The sequence below is a fragment of the Hermetia illucens genome, chromosome 1, assembly GCF_905115235.1.
Source record: "Hermetia illucens chromosome 1, iHerIll2.2.curated.20191125, whole genome shotgun sequence".
In the NCBI taxonomy this organism is placed as follows: domain Eukaryota; kingdom Metazoa; phylum Arthropoda; class Insecta; order Diptera; family Stratiomyidae; genus Hermetia; species Hermetia illucens.
In genome coordinates, this window is record NC_051849.1 from 137,649,048 (window position 1) to 137,672,582 (window position 23,535).

Genomic DNA, 23,535 nt, shown 5'->3' on the forward strand with positions numbered 1-23,535 from the left:
TGAGCGAAAGAGCTTGCAGGAGAAATCCATTAACCACCTCAACTTAGATTGATTTTGAAACTTAATTCCATTGACATTCAATGTAGGGAATTCTGAAGGGGTGACTATGGTGACTACCTCTGGAAAACACAAATCAAACCTCAATTTCAATGCTCTCAGTACAAAAAGGGACATTCTTACTGCAGGCAAATTACAAAATTGAGATTTTCCGCAGAGATCAACTCATTTGCTGCACGCCCTACTCAGTTTAATGTAAAATAATTACACAGTTCACCGACTCTACCCACAACAGAATCACCCCAGCACACTAAGAATAAAAATATCTCTTCGCGCTAATATGATTTATTATCAAAGTTTGTAATGCATGAGACACAAAAAGGTTTCCTACAGCAGCAACCACCATATAAAATCATATGAAATGCGTTGAGTTGAGGTTTAACGTTTTAATGGAATGCCATTTTGATAGGCAATTGAGTTTAAAACCACATTTTCATTCATGATCCAAGATTCCAAGTGGTGCGTTGAATTTTCTCTCCGCCCGCGCTATAAAATTGCTAGAGTTATTTATGTGCTGACAACAAGACATAGCATTGTCGTTTATGGAGTGGTAGTAAGCGTAAGGCAGTAAATTATTTCGTAGAAAGCGTTCGAAAGGGTTCCAATTTACTTCAAGGTGCGAACAAATGATAAATTAAAGGGAAGTAGCAATGATTACAGCACAAGCAAAAAGAGGGAAGATTTCTCTCCTAGGATTTTTCTTTCTTATAGCTAAACTATCGTCCGAGTAGATAATTCTATAGGTTATTTCGAGTAAGAAGCGATGGTTTTGTGGGTGTTGACTTGTCATTTTACTAGTCTACCAGATGACAATCGAACACAAGACATATTATTGGTAGAGATTCTACTCGTTAACAACACTTTGGAGTCCGCTAAAAATACGAGTATGATGAGATAAGCTTCCGCCTTTTGCATAAAAGTTTCCAAAATTTATCTTATTTTTATCAATTCATCTTTTCTATTTTTTAGAGTTATAAGGATTCTCTCTCAGGACACCTCAATAATTAAGAGAATATAGGCCGAACTCTGTGATATGAATTAAGATACCAACCAAACATTAAATGTCAAAGAAATCGATCGATTTCAATTTTCTGCAAGTCATCTGTACTCGCAATTTCCTACAGATGATTTGAACTTAGACTAATTGTTTGAGTGTTTTTTTATTTGCCACTGAGGTTTCGTCGAACGCCTTGGCACATTGAGGGAGAAGAGTCTAGATACTTATATAGGATTACATTAATTTTGGACCTGTTTCCATTAAAAAACTGCAGTTCACATTAGAGCTTGAATACAACTTTTGAGTATTGTATTTGAACACAGTGTTCATACGGGACTACAGAATTAAATAAAATAGAATCCACATAGAATTGGACAGATTGTGAGTTGCGGCTTAAGAATGCACTTAAATTGTTCCCTGCTTATCGTAAAAGATGACTAAAAGGGATATAAGTTTGTGAGCTAGCATTCCGCAAATTTTCAAACTTTATTGCTACCAAAACGTGAAAAACGCTTCGGATAAAAACTAACCTCATACCGAAGACCGTTTGGTTACCGAAAGCGGCCTACGATTGGTATCTGGAAGGTGGCGGTAGCAAATCTGATGTCAAGTTCTCCCAGGTCAAGGAGCATCACAATTGTACATTCCTATACACCAGCGGAGATTTCCGATATAGTGAAGAAGGATGCTTTCTACCAGCAATTAAATGCAGTTGAGGAGGCGCTTCCCCAAGATAAAATTGTGATCGCGATGGGTGATCTGAATACCAAGGTGGGCTTTTTGTGAATTTCTGCAGCCTCCATAGCCTCGTCATTCACGGCACATTGTTCGAGAACAGAACCTGCCATAAGGTTGAGTTTCAACTGACCGACATACATACATACAAGCAATTAGATTGGCCATTTTGCGATCTGCAGTGGATTTATTGGTTGTCTCCCGGATGTGCATGACAAGAGAGACGGTGACATCGGCCTCGAAGCGGATCACTATATTATGGTCGCTTACCTACGCTTGCATGTTGCATCCGCCACATCTCGCAGGGTTGAAGAACTACGACCCCTAAGTTCAACATCGATCGCTTGTATGATCCAACTGTCGCTCGACAGTGGGGCAGATATCTTGCCGATCGGAAAGCAGATACATTGAGTAATCCGCCTGAGGGTTTCGATGAGCATTGAGCCGTCATCAAAAATGTTTTTATCGGGTGCTACTCAGGTGCTGAAAAGGCGCCATCGTAGCACCAACCAGTAACCAAATTCAAACAGATTGAAAACGAGCGAAGAAATTTCAGTAGCCCGCAACTGGTAATTACTCATAAAAATATAAAACTGTCAATATTAATTTCCCGCGTGAAATGCTAATGAGTACGGTGAAATATTGTTCCGTGCCTCGTTGCACAAATAACTCCTTAAAAACCCCGCAGAAAGCTTTTTTGGCTATTCCGAAAGGAGATTTTCGGAAGAAGTGGATCGTTCGACGGAATCCAGTTTCTTTGGAGTTGGGTTTAAATTGTGAGGATCATTTCAATGTGAAGTAACATTTTTTAAACCTTAACTCCAATCTTAACTAATAATACACTACTGCCGAAACGTAAAGTAACTTGAAAGATTGTCCATTCACGTATCAATTTCCCACTTTCCTCTGGAAAACCGATTAATTGAAAAGTAATAAATAGCAAACACTAAACCGGATGCCTTCACGTAGATAAGATTCAAATTGCTCGCTCGATAACATCACCGGGAATTGGTTTTTTTAACGGATATGGTAATTTGACAAGTAAAACTATTATTTCGGCATAAAAAAACATATAGTCATTTTCTAACGCGGGGAGTCTATTATAGAAGTATCGGTTTGCTCCCTGCAGTCGCAAAAATAATAGCTAAAATAATCCTGAAACCCATCAGAGAACTACTCTAAAGTTTAATCGACAGAAAGCAGGCTGATTTGCGCTCTGGAGCCTCCTGCATTGACCATATCAATCACCTACGGATCATTTTGCAACAGTGTACGAAGTTTAGATCTCCGCTTCACCTGCTTTTCATGGATTTCGAGAAAGCTTTCGACAGTGTGAACAGTCAATATATCTGAAAATGGCTATTGTAAGAGTGACATATGATGGCGCCAAATGTCAAGTGCACCACCGCGGTAAAATGTAAGGAATTTGAGGTCCAAAGCGAGTCCACCAGGGTTAAATCTTGTTATGCATACTATTTCTTCTTGTTACCGCTGATGTTCTTCATACTGTCTTGTCCAGAGGACGTGGGGGAGTTAATGGTCTGTAACATCTCGCATGCTCTCTCACCGGGTCAAAGATCTTCGCCCACACTGGAGTTGGAAAGAGAAGCAAGTGGAATTAGACTGTAGATATCTAGGCAGTGTGGTTTCCGCCGACAATGGTACCGAACTGGATGTTGCCCGACGTATTAACAGCGCTAGATCCGCTTTCGCTTCAACACCAAAGCCAAGTTCAAACTGTTCTGTGATGGTGTTCTTTCTGTGTTGCTATATGGGAGTAGCACTTGGAAAGTGACTATCACTGTCACCCGAAATCTTGAGAAGAAATGCGAGAATCTCGCAACGAAATGCATTTCAGCACATGGCGCGAAAGTGTCGTTGATGCGCTATACCCCACCAAGGAATAAATGCCAACCATATATATTCCAACTTAAACATCGATTTTTTCAGCAAAGTCCGTGGCTGAATTGTCATCAGACGAATTATTCATTTCTGGCCTCTAAACGTTTTTAATTTTTATTTTATTTGACTTTCAAGAATATTGTTAGAAAATTTGAGATGAATCGGAGCAAGATGAAGATGCAGATCTGAGCAAAGATGCCTTCCTGGAGCGATGTGCCGCAGGTTTTACGCAGACCAACAATAAGAGTTCAAACCAACTTATTTGGAAAATCTCATCAAACCACTTAAATGGAACCTCTGTCTCTGTTTATACATCATGGATGATAGCAACATCTTTTATGGACCTAGCATCATGTGAGCTAAGCTGATAAAACTCGCTTATGAATGTTTTATTCCAATCTTTTTTAGTGTTCAAAACTTCAAAGCGTTTTTCCTACAAATTACTCAAAACACCAAAATTACCGCAATGATCCTTTTGAAATGTTTAACATTATTTCAGTGAATAATTTACGAGGTAACGCTGGAGAGTTTTTTTTCAAACCTGTTAATATTTTTTATTTTACAATAATAAATTAGCCCATTCCAAAAAATGGAAAATTGAAATTTCCAAAAACTCTCCCGGCATTACCTGGGGAAAAAACGATTACCTAATGAAAGAACTTGATTTCAAATGATCTAACACCGAGTTATGGGGGGCACCACAATTACTCTTTTTTCGGAGACACTTTCGAATAATTGCTGCCGCCTTATTTTTTAATATTTCTTCATGAGAATTTTACACAAAATTCTTCGAATTTTATACCTTAAGGCGGTTTTCCACCGTCGTGATCTCAACAAATCCATTGCTTTTCGCATATTTTGACACTAGATGACGTTAAGAATACGCCATAAAAAGGATTTCGTGAAAAACACGTCCGCTCAACAAGTGGCGTCAGGCTGAAATCCAAGGGACTTTCAAAAATTGATCTGTCTTCTGATAATTTACTAGAAAGATGCTTAGATGCACACACTCAAAACAGCATCGAATTTTTCAAAAGCTATATTTGAATATGTCCGGATAGCTGAATGGTTAGAGCACAAAGCTGTCGTACGGAAGGTTTCGGTTCAAATATCGCTGGCGGCAGTGGGATTTGTATCGTGATTTGACGTCGGATACCAGGCGACTCAGCTGTGAATGAGTACCTGAATCAAATCAGGGTAATAATCTCGGGCGAGTGTAATGCTGACCACATTGTTTCCTACGGTGTTCTGTAGTGTACCGTTACAGTCTTGAATGAAGTGCTCTAACACACTTCAAGGCCCTGATCCAATATGGATTGTTGTGCCATTTTGGCTCGAAAACATTTGCATTCGGGCAAACGGGGAGTTTAAATAGCAACCCGCTTAGCAGTAATAATCCTCAACGAAGGTTTTTTGTTTATTTTGCAAGTAATGGACGTATTGGAGATTACTTTGGGAAACGAGAAATTGATCGACCATTCCGAGCGTGGCGTCAGTGACGCTGCAAAAGGGGCCCGGATTCAACAGAGAGATAAAAGTGCAGCCAACCGAGAATATGTTCTTATTGAAGAAAAGGACTCTACGGCCCTGGTATTGCAGATTGAATCGTAAGTGTTTGCAATCATGTTTTATGCTATACTTTGTCGTAAACGCGCTTTCTCGAAAGTTTACTTACTACCAGAAATATTTATCGAATTCAATCAATTTTTCAGTTTTTCAGTGAACATCTCACTATGACTTTCCGAGCTAGATTTTGAAAATTTTGTTTTTTTTTCCATTTCTACAGCCTCTAAAGAGTTAAAATAAAAATTCTAAAGAGTTAAAAATTAAAATTCGCTCGGAAAAACAGCCAACGAAATATTGCATTTCTGGTGAGATAAGGGAAAAGTCAAAACATGTACAAATTAATTAAAAAATTCGTTATATTGTCTTTAGTGGTTGCGTTGCAAATAATTCCCAAAAAGAAGTAGAAGTCCGCCTTAATGTACCATTGGCTTTAATAAATGGATTCTGTGTCGTCAAAAAATCACAAAATTGTGGCTCCAAGCAGATATTACCCCCTAACATCGAGTTTAAATTAACTAGCATTGCCAGAACACTCTATCCTTCGCTATATAAGCGCAGACTAGGAGGTGACAGCCACTGCTCTTCGAAAGCTAGGCTTGTCGAAGAAAAACTGTGTATACTTATACACCAGATAGATATCTGAATATGTAATGATTAAAAGACCAAAGTGACTATAGAAATGTCAAGAGAGTGAGTTCTCCCGAGAACTCTGGAAATAAGAGCATTCGCAGACATCTACCATACAGGCTCTGTACTTAAGGTAAATTTACAATTAAGAAAATCAAGGTTTTTGACTTCAAACAATAGTATAAAGGTTGAATGGAATGATTACTGACAGAAGAGGACCAGAACTGATGAAGAAAAAGCTGTCAATTATAAACGTATTACTACCGAAGCAAATGATAAACACATTCGTTATTACCGTTACTTTTTTTGAAATGCCTAGCAATACTGAAATTCTGGAAAGTGTTCAATGTCAGGCGCAAAATCTTAATTATCTCAAAATTCTTATACAACTATCTCGTATTTAACGACATATAATTCCTCAGAGTAAAAGTATAGTTGTTTGACCACTTCAACTAGAAACATTTTTTTCTATTTTCTCATTGCGAATGATTAGTTTATGAGTTGCGCAACGGATTTCACTGATTATCTCTTTTTCTGTTAAACTGCTACATAATATATTAAAATTGTGGATAAGCTAGTCCGGTTAATTTGAGGCGACGCTTCTGACAATCAAAATTCATAAGTATCACATGAAATCACATTATTTGCTAAACGAACAATATTCAATGCAAAGTACTATGAGTAACATCTATGTGTAATTGATGCCGTTGCAAATTCCAATTCCAAAGTAGAATAGATCATGTATTACTGGCCGAAATGGAGGAATATTGTCGTAAATTAACTGGGCGATAAGAACTTGGACAAGTTTGTCCAATGTCCAAGAATAATTTTATCTCGTGTCGACTATAACGTGATGCGTGATACACTTTCGTTGGCTTAAAATCGGAAATCAATAATAATTTCATAATTCCATATTTCGCATCATCATAGTCTGAACGATTGTTCCATCATTTTTGAGATCAACCACCAAGGATGTATTATTTAACTACATATTCAGTGCCGGCTTGAATCGAGGACAATATAGGAAGCTCTAAACCAAAAGATCACTGACCGCACCTAAGTAAATTATTTTGTGGCTGCTAACCAGCAGCTCGAGCCATTTCAAACGACTACCAGCGCAATGAACGCAGTTACATCATTCCGCTTGTGGATCAGAAACGGCAACCGCCTGAGCAAATAAAGAAAGCGAAACGCTCCAGCGGCTCAATACCCACATTGCAAACTTTTATAATGCACAGACTTACGTTTCTTCCGCAACATCTTTAGCGATATCACCAGCGTCCGGAGCTGTGGCTGCCGACTCTGCAGTTGCAGGCCCCCCATTCCGCTCTGCGTCGATTGGTGCCGGTTGCGGCGGCTCAGTATGCTCCACTGCTTGCACATTCTGTTGGTTGGTATTCTCCACAGCGTTTGGCACATTTCCAAACTGCTTGTTCTTATCACCACCAGAACTCTCACTTTTGCCACTCAATGCACTTCCTTCACTATAGACTTCACTTCTGGGCACGTAACTTGAATCAGACTTTTGACGCGACACTGAGTCACTAGCGGGTGGCGGAACACCCGCGACTACCCCTTCATGCGCTCCCACCAGGGAATCCTTTACACATCCGTCATTGACACTATCATCTGCAAGTACAATATGCGGTGATTCCGCTTCACGGCTTCCATCATTTGTCGGCTTTGTAGCTTCCGAGGCAACAATAAGAAAAAGTAGGCAGCTGTAACAGAAAAGAAACAGTAAAAACTCATCAATACCTCGGCCAACTTTGAATGCAAAAATTCTACATTTACGTAATAACGGTAGACCAAATTGGCATGTAAACATTACCGAAAGGCAGTGCTACATGTTCCAATCAGTTGGCCTTCATGGAACAAGTCCGCAGATGCTTTTTCTCAATTTAAGATTTTTAAATTTCAAGTACTCACCTAGAAATGAGGGATATGAGAAGTAGGCTCATGTACGCGATACTTAACCGATGACGCATTTTGATCGATTCGTCCACCGTACAACCGAAAATCATAAGGGGCGGCCCAATTATGATTTTTTGGGGGAATGGAAAACGATTTCCTCACATTAGAGCAAGAATAACAAATGTTTTCGAATTATAGACTGACGTGTACTAAAATTTGATAAAATGTCAGTTTGACGGCCGTGTTATTATTGAACCGAATTGGCATTAATGACAGTTGGCTATGTTCGGTAGGCGGATCCGTTACTATCGAGCAAATAATCAAGTTTTCCTAAAGAATATATTTTCTTTGAGATGGAAAGAAAGAAAAGAAGATATATTAACTTCCTTAGTCTTTCATTATATACTTTCCCATTAAACTAATCAACTATAATAATATAGTTTTGAAAAGAGAATTGTCATTGTGAATTGAGTAAATGACTGTCACTTGTCAAAGCCCGATAAGAAAACATACCGGTGTCACGTCATATAGGGACATTGCCGCTGGAGATATTCTTTGGAACACAAGTTCATTATTGCCTTTTGCAAAAATGTTAGAATCTCTGTACAGTATTCCTTTCGCAATCTTAGAAGTGCCGAATCTAAGAGTTAGAGTGCCCTCATGGTTTCGTCAGCCTTCTGCTATGACGATGTTCTCGATGGTGCTCCTCTCCTACTTCCTTGTGACCGGAGGTTTGAATATTTTATTTATTCAATGGGCAATTTTCGATATAAAACTTTCTCTAAAGGAATCATCTATGACGTGATTGTGGAACCCCCAAGTGTTGGTTCGACGACAGACGAACACGGTCACTCGCGGCCGGTCGCCTTCATGCCATATCGTGTCAATGGACAGTACATCATGGAAGGCTTAGCGAGTAGTTTTCTGTTCACCCTTGGCGGGCTGGGCTTTATAATAATGGACCAAACGCACGCTCCGGGCAAAGCGAAATTAAACCGCATTCTTGTGACTGCTATGGGATTCATTTTCATTTTAGTATCTTTCTTCACAACGTGGATATTCATGCGAATGAAGCTGCCAGGATACCTACAACCGTAGGAGAAATACAGCGGAAAATGTTTAACACTCCGACAATTTTCTATCAACCATTTGTATCTAACTGTCTCTAATAATAAGCTATAATCTCAAATTAACGAGCAAACTTGTTGTTTTTCTATGGTTCCTCGTTGCTTACGCGGTGTTACCGACAGCAAGTCTGAATTAATTCACGTGCACGGCTTTCTTAGACCCAGCAGCAACGGAATATATTTACTGTAAGTATCCACTCTTGCGGGTACCCAATTTTTTTCACCATCCTTACATGTTCCACAATAGCCGAAAAATCTTACAAAAAGGAGAAATGTAAGTGTTTTCGAACATCATCCATTTTATGCTAATTGGCAGCAACATATTTGGGCGAAACCTGTCTGTATCCTTTGAACGAAAGCCATCTATCTGTTATGTATGCAAGGAAACCCCGTATATAGTAGCTGCAATGTGTGGTGACATTTTAGAGACTACTCGGCCTCCGACACTATAGGAAGTAGATTACCCCTTTTACTGCCAAACTCTGGGAAAGTATATGGTTACCGTAAACCCCTACATGAGATATGACGCGACAACCACACCTGCGTGCAGGGTATTTTACTTTGCATCTCAAGAATATTTTGTCAGATTTTCAAATTGATTGGAGTAAAATTGACCAAGTTATGAGTATTTTAACGCCCGTTGCTCCAGGCCCGGCTCTCCAGGATGCAAAACTTTAAATAACTTCTTTGAAATTTGCAGCGAAATAGGTCAATTACTTCAATGACCCGTTCTCAGAATCTAGCAAACCGAAAAATCTAAAATAGTATTTCAAAGTTGACTCTTTCGTGTATATATTTCAGATCGCCATTATTTACCGAGACGCTTGCACTTTTCCTCCCCTGTTCTGCACCTTGTGTTTCTGGGGCGACCCCGCAAAATTCCGAGTGAGTTCTCAATCCGCAACCCACAGAGAAGTCACTATCAGTGGAGTATTTGGAAAATTGACTATGACTGCAATTAACACGTAAAATTTTTTAGACCTCCTACTTTGGACTCTTGCATGTCTCTCGGCTCTTCAAACTAAAATGACGCTCCTCTCCTTAAAGAGGCAAGACTAGAAATTTCAACTTTTTAAAGTCATGCTGAAAACCTTATTAAAATTGGTTTCGTCTGTCTGCCTGCCACACGAACTTTTCTCAAAAATCATCAACGGCGCAACAACCGGTATCCGGTCTAGGCTTGCCTTAGTAAGGAACTCCAGACATCCCAGTTTTGCGCCGAGGTCCACCAATTCGATATTCCTAAAAGCTGTCTGGCGTCCTAACCTACACCATCGCTCCATCTCAGGCAGGGTCTGCCTCGTCTTTTTCTACCATAGATATTGCCCTTATAGACTTTCCGGGCTGGATCATCCTCATCCATACGGATTAAGTGACCCATCCACCGTAACCTATTGAGCCGGGTTTTATCCACAACCAGATGGTCATGGTATCGCTCATAGATTTCGTCGTTATGTAGGCTACAGAATCGTCCATCCTCATGTAGGGGGCCAAAAATTCTTCGGTGGATTCTTCTCTCGAACGCGGCTAAGAGTTCACAATTCTTCTTGCTAAGAACCCAGGTTTCCGAGGAATACCTGAGGACTGGCAAGATCATAGTCTTGTACAGTAGTTGGGTGGATTTAAAAAGGATCGTACCTCTTGCATTTACCTCAGCATCACGCATCACTTTCTCCAGGGCCAGGTTAAAGAGGTCGGGCATCCCCTTGTCGTAGACCGTTGTTGATGTCGAATGGTCTTGAGAGTGATCCTGCTGCTTTTATCTGGCCTCGCCCATTGGTCAGGGTCAGCCTAGTCAGTTTTGTCAATTTCGTCGGGATACCGAATTCACTCATGGCCGTGTATAGTTTTACCCTGGCTACGCTATCATAGGCGGTTTTCAAGTCGATGAATAGATGGTGCAACTGTTGTCCATATTCCAACAGTCTTTTCTTCGCTTGGCGCAGAGAGAAAATCTGATCTGTTGCTGATTTGCCTGGAGTGAAGCCTCTTTGGTATACGTCAATGCTGACTTGTTGGTAAAACTTCCGCGCCTGGTGCGAATGTTCCCTGTAATTTTCTAGTTCATAGACTTGTTGGTTCTCCTAGGCTTCCTTTTTCCGTCTGTGAAGTCGCTTCTCCGCTCGACGGAGTTCGTGATAAGTCTCTGCGCGGGTCCGCGTTCTTTGAGAATGCAACATTACTCGGTATGCGACATTCTTCCGTTCCGTTGCTAGCTTACATTCATCGTCAAACCAGCCGTTCCGACTTCTTTTGCGGCTGGGACCAAGTATGTTTGTGGTCGTATCAATGATAACGTGCCTCAGGTGGTTGTGAAGATCATTTGTTTTTCGTTCAAACACAACTTAAAATTTATTGTTAACATTTTTTTTAAAAAACTAACAAAATATTAAGAAAAGAGAACGCCGCAAGAGATGGCGCAACATAATTTTTCTTTCTCCGCTGTTTTCTGCACTAGTTTGATATCTTGGGGGATGTTCGCCCACGATGTCGACCGGAATAGAGGTGAGTCCCTCGGTAACTGCCGTGTCGTACGGGTGCCGCCGTTTTCGCGTAGGAGCCTGGCAGCGTGGTTCCTTCAGCTCGAGGCCCAATTCGTTTTGGCCGGCGTCACAATGAAAGCCATTCGCTTCAAACAGGCGCTGGACGGGCCACATGAGCTTGTCTCCGACGTTCTCGAGGACTGCTCTTATGAAAAACTAAAAGAACAGTTCATAAAGCGTCTGTCAGTAAGTGAGGCGGCTAAACTCTACCACTTACTGACAGAGCTAACGTTATTACTATTATTAAAATTATTATAATACTATAATTAATTAATTTTATTCTTTTTTTTTAAATTCCGTCGCACGAAAATCACAACTCTCTTATAGCATTCTATATAAGATATAAATTTAAATTTATTCGCTGATTGGTGATTTGTTTAATTATTTATACATTTACTTTGTACGGACACAGACTGAACTGTCCGGTTCCTACGTTGGCCCGTGACTGTCAACCTGCTACCAACAGGTGGTCGAGCTACTCAAGTGGGTGAGTTTCAAGTCGTGGTGATTTGCACTACTTTGGTGTGGAGCTCAGGTGAATCCTCCCTAAGCGGTTCCACACTACAGCATCTCCATAGCGCTAGGTAACCGTGCGCCAAGTCAACTGCTGCGCTTAACGAAGCAGTTGGGTGGGACAAATTCACTCTTTGTTGTTGCAGAAACTCCCGGAGAGCACACAGACCATCTGACATGTGCGGAGCCTCTTGACACGTTAGCGGTCACCGCGTACGTACGTACGGTGAGGTGCCTCGCAGAAACTTAAGCCAGGTGGCTCAGCCGCAGCAAATGGTGACAGCATTAACAGCTACCGTTTCTGAGTTGGCAGAGGCCGTCAGTGCTTTGCGTTCGGAAAGTAGGACTAGATCCAGGTCTGGACCCGCCTCCCGAAATGGGCGATCGGATATTAGGTCGTCGGACCTTCGGCAAGAGTCGGAGCATGCTAGTACCATCGTAAATTCGCCGAAGATACTTGGAAATATATCAACCCCTGCAATTTCTCACCCCAAAAACCAGACTTGCCAGAAGTTCTGGCGACTGCTACCCGAAATCCAGCACTACATCGCCTCACAATCTACGACTTCTTGAGCCGGCGTAAATACCTGGTCGATACAGGCGTTGAAGTCTCGGTTCTTCCCATACTCCGGCATAATAATTAATACCGCAATCGTTGAAACTTGCGGCAGCAATTTCTTCGTCGATCCGCACGTATGACTGCAGGCAGATAGACTTGAGTTTAGGACTTCAACGAGCGCTTTCTTGACGCTTCATTACCGCGGGCATCAGCATTCCCATCTTAGGCGCCGATTCCCTGTGCCACTATAGATTGCCAGTAGATCTGCATAACAGGTCTCAGACATTTCCGACCCACTTACACACTTGTTCAAAAATTCCGCAGCGTCACTACCGAGCGTAGTCTCTCTGAGCCCGATAAGCATCATGTTCAACACCACATCAATACTACCGGCTCCCCGATTTTTTCGAAGATGCGTCCATTACCACCGCAAAAGCTCGCAGTTGTGCGGAAAGAATTTGAAGAACTTCTTAAGCAGAGTATTTGCAGACCTTCAGACAGTTGTTGGTCTTCGCAACTTCACATGGTCACTAAACCCAATGGCGTATGACACTGTCACAAACTGCCGTACATTCTCAACTTTGAACTTGGAAGGCATCCCATCAACTCCCTTAAGCTCCAGCTTTCGGACTCTTTGAGTTCATTATGATGGCTTAAATAATTCCGGTTTTCCCTTGAAGGCAGGCCGTTCATATTGTTCACTAACCATAAGCCACTTTTGCTTTGAAACAAAAGCCCGATAAAGCGTCCCCTCACCAACTTCGGTACTTGAACTTTGTCAACCAATTCACTTCTGACATTCAACACGTGTGTCGAAAAGATAACGTAATTCCCAACGTTTTATAACATGTTGCAGAGGTCAAAATCCCCGCTAATGTCGATTTCCCGGATCGTAGCGGCAGAAGCAAGACGCAGTTCTTCAAAGCTTGAGGACCAACTCCAAATACGCATTTAGGAAGTTTTCTATCTTCGAACATCCAGTATATACTGCGAGACTTAAGATAAAGGACCAAGGCGATATACCAGGTTGTTCCATAAGTTTTGCGGTTCGATAAGAAAAATACAATTTTATGGTTTGAAATACACTTTATTATTAGTATAGTCTCTGTGAACATCAATACACTTGTTCCAATGAGATTCCAATTCATGAATTCCATCCCTGAAGTGAGAATCTGAAATATGCTTCCACAGCCGTTATGACCTCATCATTTAATGAAAAACGCATTTCACGCAAGCATTTTTTAAGTCTGGAAACAGATGAAAGTCGCTAGGGACCAAATCTGGTGAATACGGTGGATGCTCCAACAATTCGAACTTGACTTCATGGATTTTGGCCATTGTCAAAATGCTCTGGTGACACGGTGCACTGTCCTAATGAAAAGGAATTTTTTTCTTCTGCGAACCTAGTCTTTTTTCATGAATTTTTTCCTTCAGCTATTCTAAAAGGTTGCAATAATATTCAGAATTTGTTTTACCAGTTTGCAAGTAATCCACAAACAAAATTCCCAAAAAACTGATGCTAACACCTTTTGCCCGATTTCTGGACACGAACTCGTTTCGGAGCCGAAGAGCCAGGTTCAATCCACTCTCTAGCCTCTTGTTTTGATTCAGAATTTTGGTGACAAACCCAAGTATCATCCATAGTGATGAATCGACCCACAAAATCCACTTTATCATTTCGAAAACGCTCTAAATGTTGCTGAGAAAGTCGCATTCGAATGTGTGTTTGTTCCATTGTTAGCAAATGCGGTACCCATTGTGGGCACAGCTTTCTGAAACCCAACACTTCAGCCAAAATATTGCTTACACAGCCAAATGAGATGTCTAGGACTTCTACTCACAAAAAAAAATTTGGCTAGTGACAACACCCTCTTTTATCGAACCGCAAAACTTATTGAACAATCTAGTATTCCAGTCGATTTCTGAAAGGAAGTATTTCACATCGTTCACGATCTGACGCACTTAGGCATTCGGACAACAAACCGCAAAGCATTTCTGACCGTCCATGAACTAGGAATCAATTCTTGGGCCAGACAGTGCATCGCGTGCCAGCAGTGCAAAGCATGTGAGAAAAAAGGTAGGAGTTTTCCCTCGGTCCATCAAGCGTTTCCACACAATCCACCTTGTGAGACTGACACGATTTCAGGTATTGCCTCACAATCGAGACGAACGCCTCTCGGAAGCAGCTGCAGCCACCTTACAAGGACCCTCCAAAGTCCTCGGGCGAGGCCCACAAAATTATAGCCTCAACGTCGGGGGCATGGTTTTCTTGGCTCGACTAGAGCACTTTGCCTTGCGGCAGGTGAATTGAGGGAGACGTGCATCTGGTTCCTCGTTGAAACCCTCTTTGGTTTCAGCTGGGGTGGAGTGTTGTAGCGGAGCAAGCAGCTTGCATGTCGGACGCCATGACATCAAAAAACAATTTTTGAGAGCGAAAATGCAGGATGAAATCAAGAGAGGAAGTTTTCTCTCAGGAAAAACTGCAGCGTCAAAGAAACATAAATAATTAAAATAAAATAAATTATTTCATTCTAAAACTAAAAAATTGAATTGTTTTACCAAAGAACTATTTCGACCTTTTGTAGTGCCCAAGTCTGCTTCATATTGTCCGCCAAGAGAGTATAGTTCCGGATTTTTTCTGGCTGTTTGTCAACAATATTGCAGTCAAACGGTACGTCTACATTGATTATGAAGCACACTCGTTCTTCCTTGAGAAACAGAACTAGAACGAGTCAATTATAATTAACACTTTGGTCGATAGTGTGTAGCAGTTTGACCCGATAATTTCCCAAGATTCTCTGCAGAGTATACATATTACAAAGATGGTAGTTCACCACTCAGATCCAAACCTTGCCACAGATTTGGAATGGAAACCAGCATGGTACAGACATCGACTCCATGACGCATTTATAACCCGTTTCCAGGAACTAATATAAGTTCCGGAACAGAACGTCATCAACCACTACCGGCTGATAATAAATAATCGAATTGCCTTACTAACCAGGCAACAAATTTTTCAAAAATTTTCACTTGAGCTCAGTGTGGAGTGGTCAATTTACCGGACTAATCAAAGGAGCAACTTAAATGCTCACCCTATAAAGCATTTCATGAAGCCAGTAGTCAGAAGAACCTTAGTAACTAGGGATATTGACCGCATTTCAGGTCCCATCCGAAGAATATGAGATATGAGATTCCCCCAAACGCTAGGCCGGGAGCCCAAAAGGTGCTCTTCTCGTAAGAAGAATGTTGAAGAATTCGAACACAAAGTTCTAAAGCTATCCATAGAAACATCAGGAGAGATACCAATCAGGCGTGGAGTCTTCCAAGGCTATTTTCTAAACCCGGTGGCTTTGAGTAGGTTATGCCATCTTTTGCATGAAAACAAATACGAGTTCCTAGTCAAACATAGCATACTGTCGAAATGTACATTGACCCATTTAATGTATATTGGCAACATCAAATTGTATGCCAAAGACGAAAACCCACTTCGCTCCTTCTTGGACATCACCATCCAGTTCAATAGGGCTGTCCGCATGCAGTTCAGAGAAAACACACTGACAGTGAAGGATACAAACAAAATGCCATCTAAATTGAGGGTACGGATTGGGACAACATCTATGATACAAATACCTCGGCATATTGCAAACAACAACACCTGCTATAGCAATGGTTAAACTTAAATTGCTGGGGGAATTTGAATGGCTTCTCGGTCTTGTCCTGAAAACAACCTTGCCTTGAAGTATAACTTAGTGGCCAACTACAATCGTTATTCTAAGTATACTCCACAGAAAATCTTGAAAAATGATCGGATCAAACTACTTTAGGATCACGCTATTGCCACCGACCACAGTGTTAACCACAATAGGCCCGATCTAGTTCTGCTTCTCAAGGAAGAACAAGCGTGCTTCATAATTGGCAGGCGATATGAAGCTGACTTAGAGACTACAAATGATCGTAGTTAGTAGTTTCAACGACGGGATAAGTCCCGCAAAATTTTCATAACGAGCTGAAAGGCCGGGCTATACATAATATTAATAATCATTGGCACCACAATCCAATTGGATCAGAACAACACTTCATTCAGGACCGTAACAGGACATTGCAGGACTTCCGTACCCTGTAAGAGGCAATGTAGTCAGCATTGCGTTCGTCTGGGATTATTGCGCTGATTGGACTCACTTACTCATTCTAACCACTGACTGAGCCATCCGGACATCATTATCATCATCAACGGTCTAGCCCTGCCTTAGTAAGGAACTCCAGACATTTCGGCCCAGGTCCACCAAGTTGATATCTCAAAAAGCTGTCTCCTTTTTCTATGATAGATATTGCCCTTATAGACCCTCCGGGCTGGATCATCCTCATTCATACGCCCACCGTAACCTATTCAGCCGGACCTTATCCACATCCAAATGATCGTGGTATCGCTCATAAATTTCGTTGTTATATAGGCTACGGAATTGTCTAACCTCATGGGGGGGTCGAACATTCTTTGAAGAATTCTTTTCCCGAATGCCGCCAGGAAATTGCAATTTTTCTTCGAGAAACGCATGAGGGCTGGCAAGATTATTGTCTTGTACAGTAAGAGCTTTTGACTCTATGATGAGATGTTTCGACCGAAACAGTTTCTATAGACTGAAATAGGCTCTGTTGGCAGTCAACAACCGTGCGCGGAGTTCATCGTCGTAGCTGTTATCAGTTGTGATATATCTGTAAGGGCAATATCTATGGTAGAAAAAGAAGACGAGGCAGACCCTGCCTTAGATGGAACGATGGCGTAGGTCAGGACAGCTTTTAGGGATATCGAATTGGTGGACCTGGGCGCAAATGCAAACAACCGCAGGGGGTCTAGAGTTCCTTACTAAGGCAAGCCTAGATCGGATACCGGTTGTTGCGCCGTTGATGATGATCAATGACTCCCATGTTCTTGGTTGAATTTTACTCATCATATTCTTGTCCTAACCGATCAGCTAAGTTGTAAAATTATTGCCTATCATCCATGAGCACCTGTTTGCTATATAATTGAGGATTTGTTGAAAACAATCAGTTTTTAATCCTCCTTATTATTAAAGACAGCCAACGTGACAAAAAAGGTTATAAGCTTTTCTACATTTGTGGCTCGCGCTTCCAGTTGGGGTTGTCTTTGCCATCTCTCAGGGTTTCCGCGATTCCAATAAAAAAATTATGCGTCCTGAAGTCAAGAAAGGTCTATTAAACGATTTTCACATCTACCTATATTTTGTAGTGGTTTGGAAAACTACCAGGTGCAAATGGTGATTGATCGCAGAAATGCAATGAAAGCCGTGTTTATATATTTAGATGCAACATCTGACTTGCTTCTCATTGTAATTCACAAAGTGAGTAGACAGTAACCTCTACTGAGTAGAGCAGTTCTACTTAATCCTTTAGCAATTAGCTAACTTTTAGGGAAAAAAGATAATTAAAAATTCAAATTCCAGGCAAGGGCTTGGAAGTAATAAGCCCCGTCACAGTGGCACCAATCAGACGCAGATCGACTATATTTTTATGAAATGCCGCTATTTTCTTGCCGCAAACATGAAGCAAAGCAAGCGGACAAAGTTGGAATTCTAGCGCTGAGAGAGACAGCAACTAGTTCTCAAAATATACATAATAATAATCGTTGGCGCAACAATCCAATTGGATCGGGGAATTGAATTGTGTTAGAGCACTCCATTCAAGACCGTAACGGTACCCTACAGTACATTGTTGGAGGCAATGTGTTCAGCAATGCGCGAAATATACATATTTACAGAAAAAAGAAGCTTAATAAAAGTAAAAATGTTAAATGCATTCAATGTTTAAAACGTCTGTTGTTACTTGAGCAGCTCACTACAAACAGCTTTTTGATTGATTGGATATTTGTGACGGCGCGAAAGATATATATCATCTTGCCAAAAGTCAATATCAGTACACCTAGAATATCAAATACTTCTGCTGTTAACAACGGAGACAATACCTTGCGTATTGACCGACGAGCCGCAACAGACAGACTGCGAAAATACTTCGAGAATAGTTGAAGAGATAATGAAATAAATGAAATCAAACGCACGCACAACGATCGAACGACAGCAACGGGATCAGGGAACATTGCAGGTAAAGTCTAAACTGGGTTTTTCAAGTTCGTTTTGGGGGACTATAGTATATCGACAATATCTAAGAACTTATTCTCTTTCGCCATCTATGGTTGCGAGAATAGGCTCTCCGCCTTATATTCACTAATGACAGAAATCACTTCTATAGTGGATTGCACTGTAAAACTCCCAAATACCGTTTTCGAAAAAAAACTGTGTATTTGAAATTATCAGTATTTATATCAGTAAAGAGAATGAATGTCGGCTAGCGCATATGAAAATTATTATTTCTTGACCAGTGCCAGTCAGTGAATGCAGCCTGGTTGGTTTTTCCTCCCTTCCAAAGAAAAGGTATTGTTTTCGGTTTTCAAAACACAAAATGTCGGGTTTCTTTCAACGACTAACAAACTGCCTACATTGATTAATGAACTGTCCTTTTCTTTGAAAACAGACGATCGCTTTCAATATTGCTGTTCCGTGAGCGCATTCCCTTTGTGCAGAAAACAGACTTAACTCGCTATGATTACGTTCGAAATGAGGAAATTCGAGATCGATATTGTACTGCACTTATCATGGAGAAGCGGGAAAAGCCTTTGACGATACTAGATAGTGACTTGAGAATCTCCCGATTCTATCCGTCTCAAGCTTACTGCCGAGAAAAGAGGCGAACCAGAACCAAGTTGACCCCCGACTATCGGAATAAGGGCTAAACAAGTCGGAATACCGAAAGCTGGACCCTTTGGGTATAAAGACTCTAATTTAATCTTGTGTGAGAAGTTTGCTATGCACGGATTCCCATTCGTACATGCCTAAAAATTGAAAACATTCCTTATGTATTTCCAACTCCGCCGTTCATATGAGTTCACTTTATATGATGATTACGAGTCTTAGAGTGCGATAAATCCACGTGAACTACACAAATTTTACCTTCTATAACTTTATTAATAATAGTTGGGTTTTTTCGAACTCCAAAATTGTGCACTAAATTATTACTTATAACCCTACCAAATTTTGTACTTCTAAGATGAAGTTAGATTTTTCAGTTGAATAATTTCTTAAAACGAAACCTACACTTTTTGGGGCATTTTTGAGCTCTCTCCTCTATGTTTCACCCAGCATTAAAAATATGATCAGTTTCACAAAACTATGACTATATTCTGTAAAAGTACATGGAGCCCCCTTAAAACCAGTGCAAAATGATGCCAGACAGAAACACGGACAGACATACATTGAATCAATTCTAATAACGATTAGAGGAAAGAGGAAGATTCACTTTGTTTACCGTTTGAAGTGAAATCTGCATTCCAAATTGAAAGTGGTGCTGCTAGTTTTGATGATAGAGGAAATATTCCTCAATGTAACCCGGTATTTGACCTCCCATAGATGTGAATATGTAAGCAAAACCAAGCAAATTTCAAACTTGATAATATATTAAAGCAACTAACTTTTGTACAAGGCAATTTGGGCTCTACCAAACTCTCAGAGCTACCGCTAGGCCATATTCCTACTTCGAATTATCTAAAAGATCCTTGGCTTCGTTGATTTTGGCTGCAAGATATGGTGACCCGCCACGATCTGGATGATTTAACAACATTATTCGTTTGTGGGCATCTTTCACCTGTAATTAGGGGAATCGAAGCACTATTCCTTATCGTCGTTCTACTTATTCAATAGTATTTACGCATTACCTTATTTTTCGACGCCGTAGGACTGACACCGAGGATAAGCGATGCTTCTCGTTTGTTCATTTTCGGTTCGAATCCTCCTTTATAGTATTTCGAATTGGCTAGCGATTCAGCATCGAATTTGGGCAAGGTCTTTATTGCCTCCGTCAACTTCTCGCTCATCGCAGGCATTCGGCGCATGAGGTGTTTCCCAAGAAAACCGACTGCCGCAAGGCCGAGACCGGCTAGAACAGCTGTGCTCGCCTAATAGGTTCGAATTTCATCAGAGGCTACTTTTCGAGAATAAATACACTTACCATTCTTGATTTATTGTTTTGGATGGATATCTTTATAGCTGGAAGACCGAAGAATAGACGATAAACGATTTAAAAATACTTTTGCGTAATTATTTAAAAATAAACATGTATCGCCGATCGGATTACAAGAAAAATCAATGGTGGATCTACTTGAGAGCATTCAACACAATATTTAGAATATTGATAAACATAACATTTACCCTAAAAATGTAAATTTGCCTTCGAGTAATCTGAGAGTGGATTCCAGAAATCAAACTACGCTAAACCAATGTGTGCTCGATCCGTCAAGCAATCAGCTGTGTTCTGCATTTGAATTTTTAAAATATGTCAAAATGACATTTAGTTTGAGTCAGTATTTTGGGAAGCGTATTCTAATATAACAGCTGCGAGGCTCGCGAATCCCACGGCGCGGAGTGCAGTGAATGTCATTTCCGTTTAAATGTCAAAACGGAACTTTGAGGAGGTAATTATTTAAGAAATACTATATGTAATTATATTTGTATGCAATGCTATTAAATAGTATGCTGGTCCCGAGTCCAGGTAAAGGAGGATGGTTTGAGGCAACGTACTTTGGACTATCCTCAGTAAAACAAAAATAAAATGCTGAAATCAAGGAAAGAGATAAATAAAGTATAGTTGGAGTTATTCCACTGTGCTAAATCACACCTGATGTCTCTTGGTGACAGGTCGACCAAGAAAATGCATCCAATGTCGTTAGAAAGGAGACAATCGGAGCGAGTAACAAACCTCGGAAAAATGTTAGGGCGTCCACCTCAGTTGACGCGGTAGGACGGTCCCCGGTTCTGTCGGAAAATGGGCAAGGACGCATGGACAGCGTCAGGACGTTAGTAAATTAATATGAACAAAACAGATGTGTATCTACACGTTAAATGCTGGCACCCCAACTGGAAAGACCGAGGAACTCGCGAGAGCCCTTCGGAAAAGGCCCCCATCCTGACCTAGGGCATCGCTCCAGGTCTGCCTCGTCTTCTTTTTCTACCATAGATAATGTCCTTATAAACTTTCTGGGCTGGATCATCCTCATCCATACGGATTAAGTAACCCGCCCACCGTTACCTACTAAGCCGGATTTTATCCACAACCAGACAGTCATGGTATCGCTCATAGATTTCGTCGTTATGTAGGCTACGGAATCGTCCAAAATCGGGCCAAAAATTCTTCGGAGGATTCTTCTCTCGAACGCGGCCTAGAGTTCGCAATTCTTCTTGCTAAGAACCCAAGTCTCCGACGAATACATGACGACTGGCAGGATCATTGTCTTGTACAGTAAGAGCTTTGACCCTATGGTGAGACGTTTCGAGCGGAACAGTTTTTGTAAACTGAAATAGGCTCTGTTGACTGCCAACAACCGTGCGCGGATTTCATCACCGTAGCTGTTATCGGTTGTGATTTTCGACCCTAGATAGGAGAAATTATCAACGGTCTCAAAGTTGTAGTCTCCTATCTTTATTCTTCCCGTTTGACCAGTGCGATTTGATGTTGTTGGTTGGTTGGTTTTCGGTGTTAACGTTTCCACCATACATTTTGTTTTGCCTTCATTGATGTGCAGCCCGAGATCTCGCGCCAATCGCCTCCTGCTCGATCTGGATGAAGGCAGTTTGTACGTCTCGGATGGTTCTTCCCATGATGTCGATATCGTCAGCATAGGCCAGTAGTTGGGTGGACTTAAAGAGGATTGTACCTCTTGCATTTACCTCAGCATCACGGAGCACTTTCTCGAAGGCCAGGTTAAAGAGGACGCATGATAGCGCATCCCCTTGTCGTAGACCGTTGTTGATGTCGATGTGATCCTGCTGCTTTTATCTGGCCTCGCACATTGGTCAGGGTCAGTCTTATCAATTTCTTCGGGATACCGAATTCTCTCATGGCCGTGCATAGTTTTACCATGGCTATGCTATCATAGGCGGCTTTAAAGTCGATGAATAGATGGTGCAACTGTTGTCCATATTCTAATAGTTTTTCCATCGCTTGCCGCAGAGAGAAAATTTGATCTGTTGCTGATTTGCCTGGAGTGAAGCCTCTTTGGTATATGCCAATGATGTTCTGGGCGTATTGGACTATCCGGCCTAGCAAGATAGAGGAGAATATCTTATAGATGGTACTCAGCAACGTGATACCACTATAATTGCTGCACTGTTTGATATCTCCTTTTTATGTATGAGACAGATAACGCCTCGTTGCCAATCGTCAGACTGATTCGTTGTCCCATACCTTGAGTACGAGTTGATGAACCACTTGGTGTAACTGTGACATTGAATGCGAACGCGATAAAAATGACTATAAACTTCTCTATTTTGGTAGTCCACACACTCAACACGGCGTTGGCATTGCCATCTCAGAGGGCTTCCGTGATGCCATTAAAGAAGTCAAACGATTTGATGATCGGCTGATGAAGCCCACCATTATATCAGCCGATCGCACTATTCACTTCTTCACCGCGAACGCACCACAGACAGGTCGACCTGATACTGAGAAAGATGCCTTCTGGTAACTTTTCGATGAAAAGACCTGCAAGATGTACACTGACGACTATATCATCATTGCCGGCGACCTTAATGGTCATGTGGGTGAATAGGCAGATGGTATCAGGTGCCATGGAGGAAAGAGGTTTAGAGCGCGCAATGAGGGTGGAGAGCGCATAATCGATTTTGCGGACTCCCATGACCTTGTACATATGAATACATGGTTCATTAAACGATTATGTCATCTTCCTACATTTTATAGTGGGACCAGTAAAACGCAAATCGACTATATTCTCATAAGACGCCGACATTTTACCACTGTCACTGATTGCAAAGCCGTTCCCTATGAGACCATCGCACCTCAACCTGATTACCGTCCTGCGAATTAAGTCACTGAACGCACTGGTCCGCCGCATATTAAATGGTGACGATTTCGTGA

The 23,535-nt window shown here is 41.3% G+C and overlaps 3 protein-coding genes across 6 annotated transcripts in view; 1 reads left to right on the forward strand and 2 right to left on the reverse strand.

Moving 5' to 3' along the window:
* LOC119647086 (SUN domain-containing ossification factor) overlaps positions 1-8,038 on the reverse strand; it is a 159,447-nt gene extending 151,409 nt beyond the window's left edge. For both annotated transcript variants that reach the window (XM_038047851.1, XM_038047850.1), the window contains exons 1-2: positions 7,814-8,038; positions 7,129-7,605 (exon numbers count right to left, since the gene is read on the reverse strand). In XM_038047851.1, coding sequence (XP_037903779.1) covers positions 7,129-7,605; positions 7,814-7,908 — 572 coding nt within the window. In that variant the 5' untranslated portion in view covers positions 7,909-8,038. The remainder of the gene's footprint in view (positions 1-7,128; positions 7,606-7,813) is intronic.
* A 233-nt stretch (positions 8,039-8,271) lies between these two features.
* Positions 8,272-8,999, forward strand: LOC119647088 (putative oligosaccharyltransferase complex subunit CG9662). Its single transcript, XM_038047859.1, has 2 exons — positions 8,272-8,529; positions 8,586-8,999. Exons 1-2 carry the CDS (start codon positions 8,274-8,276, stop codon positions 8,894-8,896), a joined length of 567 nt encoding a protein of 188 aa, XP_037903787.1. The 5' UTR covers positions 8,272-8,273; the 3' UTR covers positions 8,897-8,999.
* Positions 9,000-20,044: 11,045 nt separating this feature from the next.
* On the reverse strand, positions 20,045-20,942 carry LOC119656342 (mitochondrial import inner membrane translocase subunit TIM14). 3 transcript variants are annotated; one of them, XM_038062793.1, is made up of 4 exons: positions 20,814-20,942; positions 20,614-20,651; positions 20,321-20,560; positions 20,045-20,250 (listed from the first exon to the last, which is right to left on the reverse strand). In XM_038062793.1, the coding sequence occupies exons 2-4, from the start codon at positions 20,614-20,616 to the stop codon at positions 20,137-20,139; spliced, it is 357 nt and encodes a 118-aa protein (XP_037918721.1). In that variant the 5' UTR covers positions 20,617-20,651; positions 20,814-20,942; the 3' UTR covers positions 20,045-20,136. The 3 variants fall into 3 exon arrangements, with proteins under 3 accessions (XP_037918721.1, XP_037918720.1, XP_037918722.1); XM_038062792.1 differs by having other exon boundaries at positions 20,707-20,920; XM_038062794.1 differs by having other exon boundaries at positions 20,614-20,759; positions 20,814-20,903.
* Between the last annotated feature and the right edge of the window lie 2,593 nt (positions 20,943-23,535).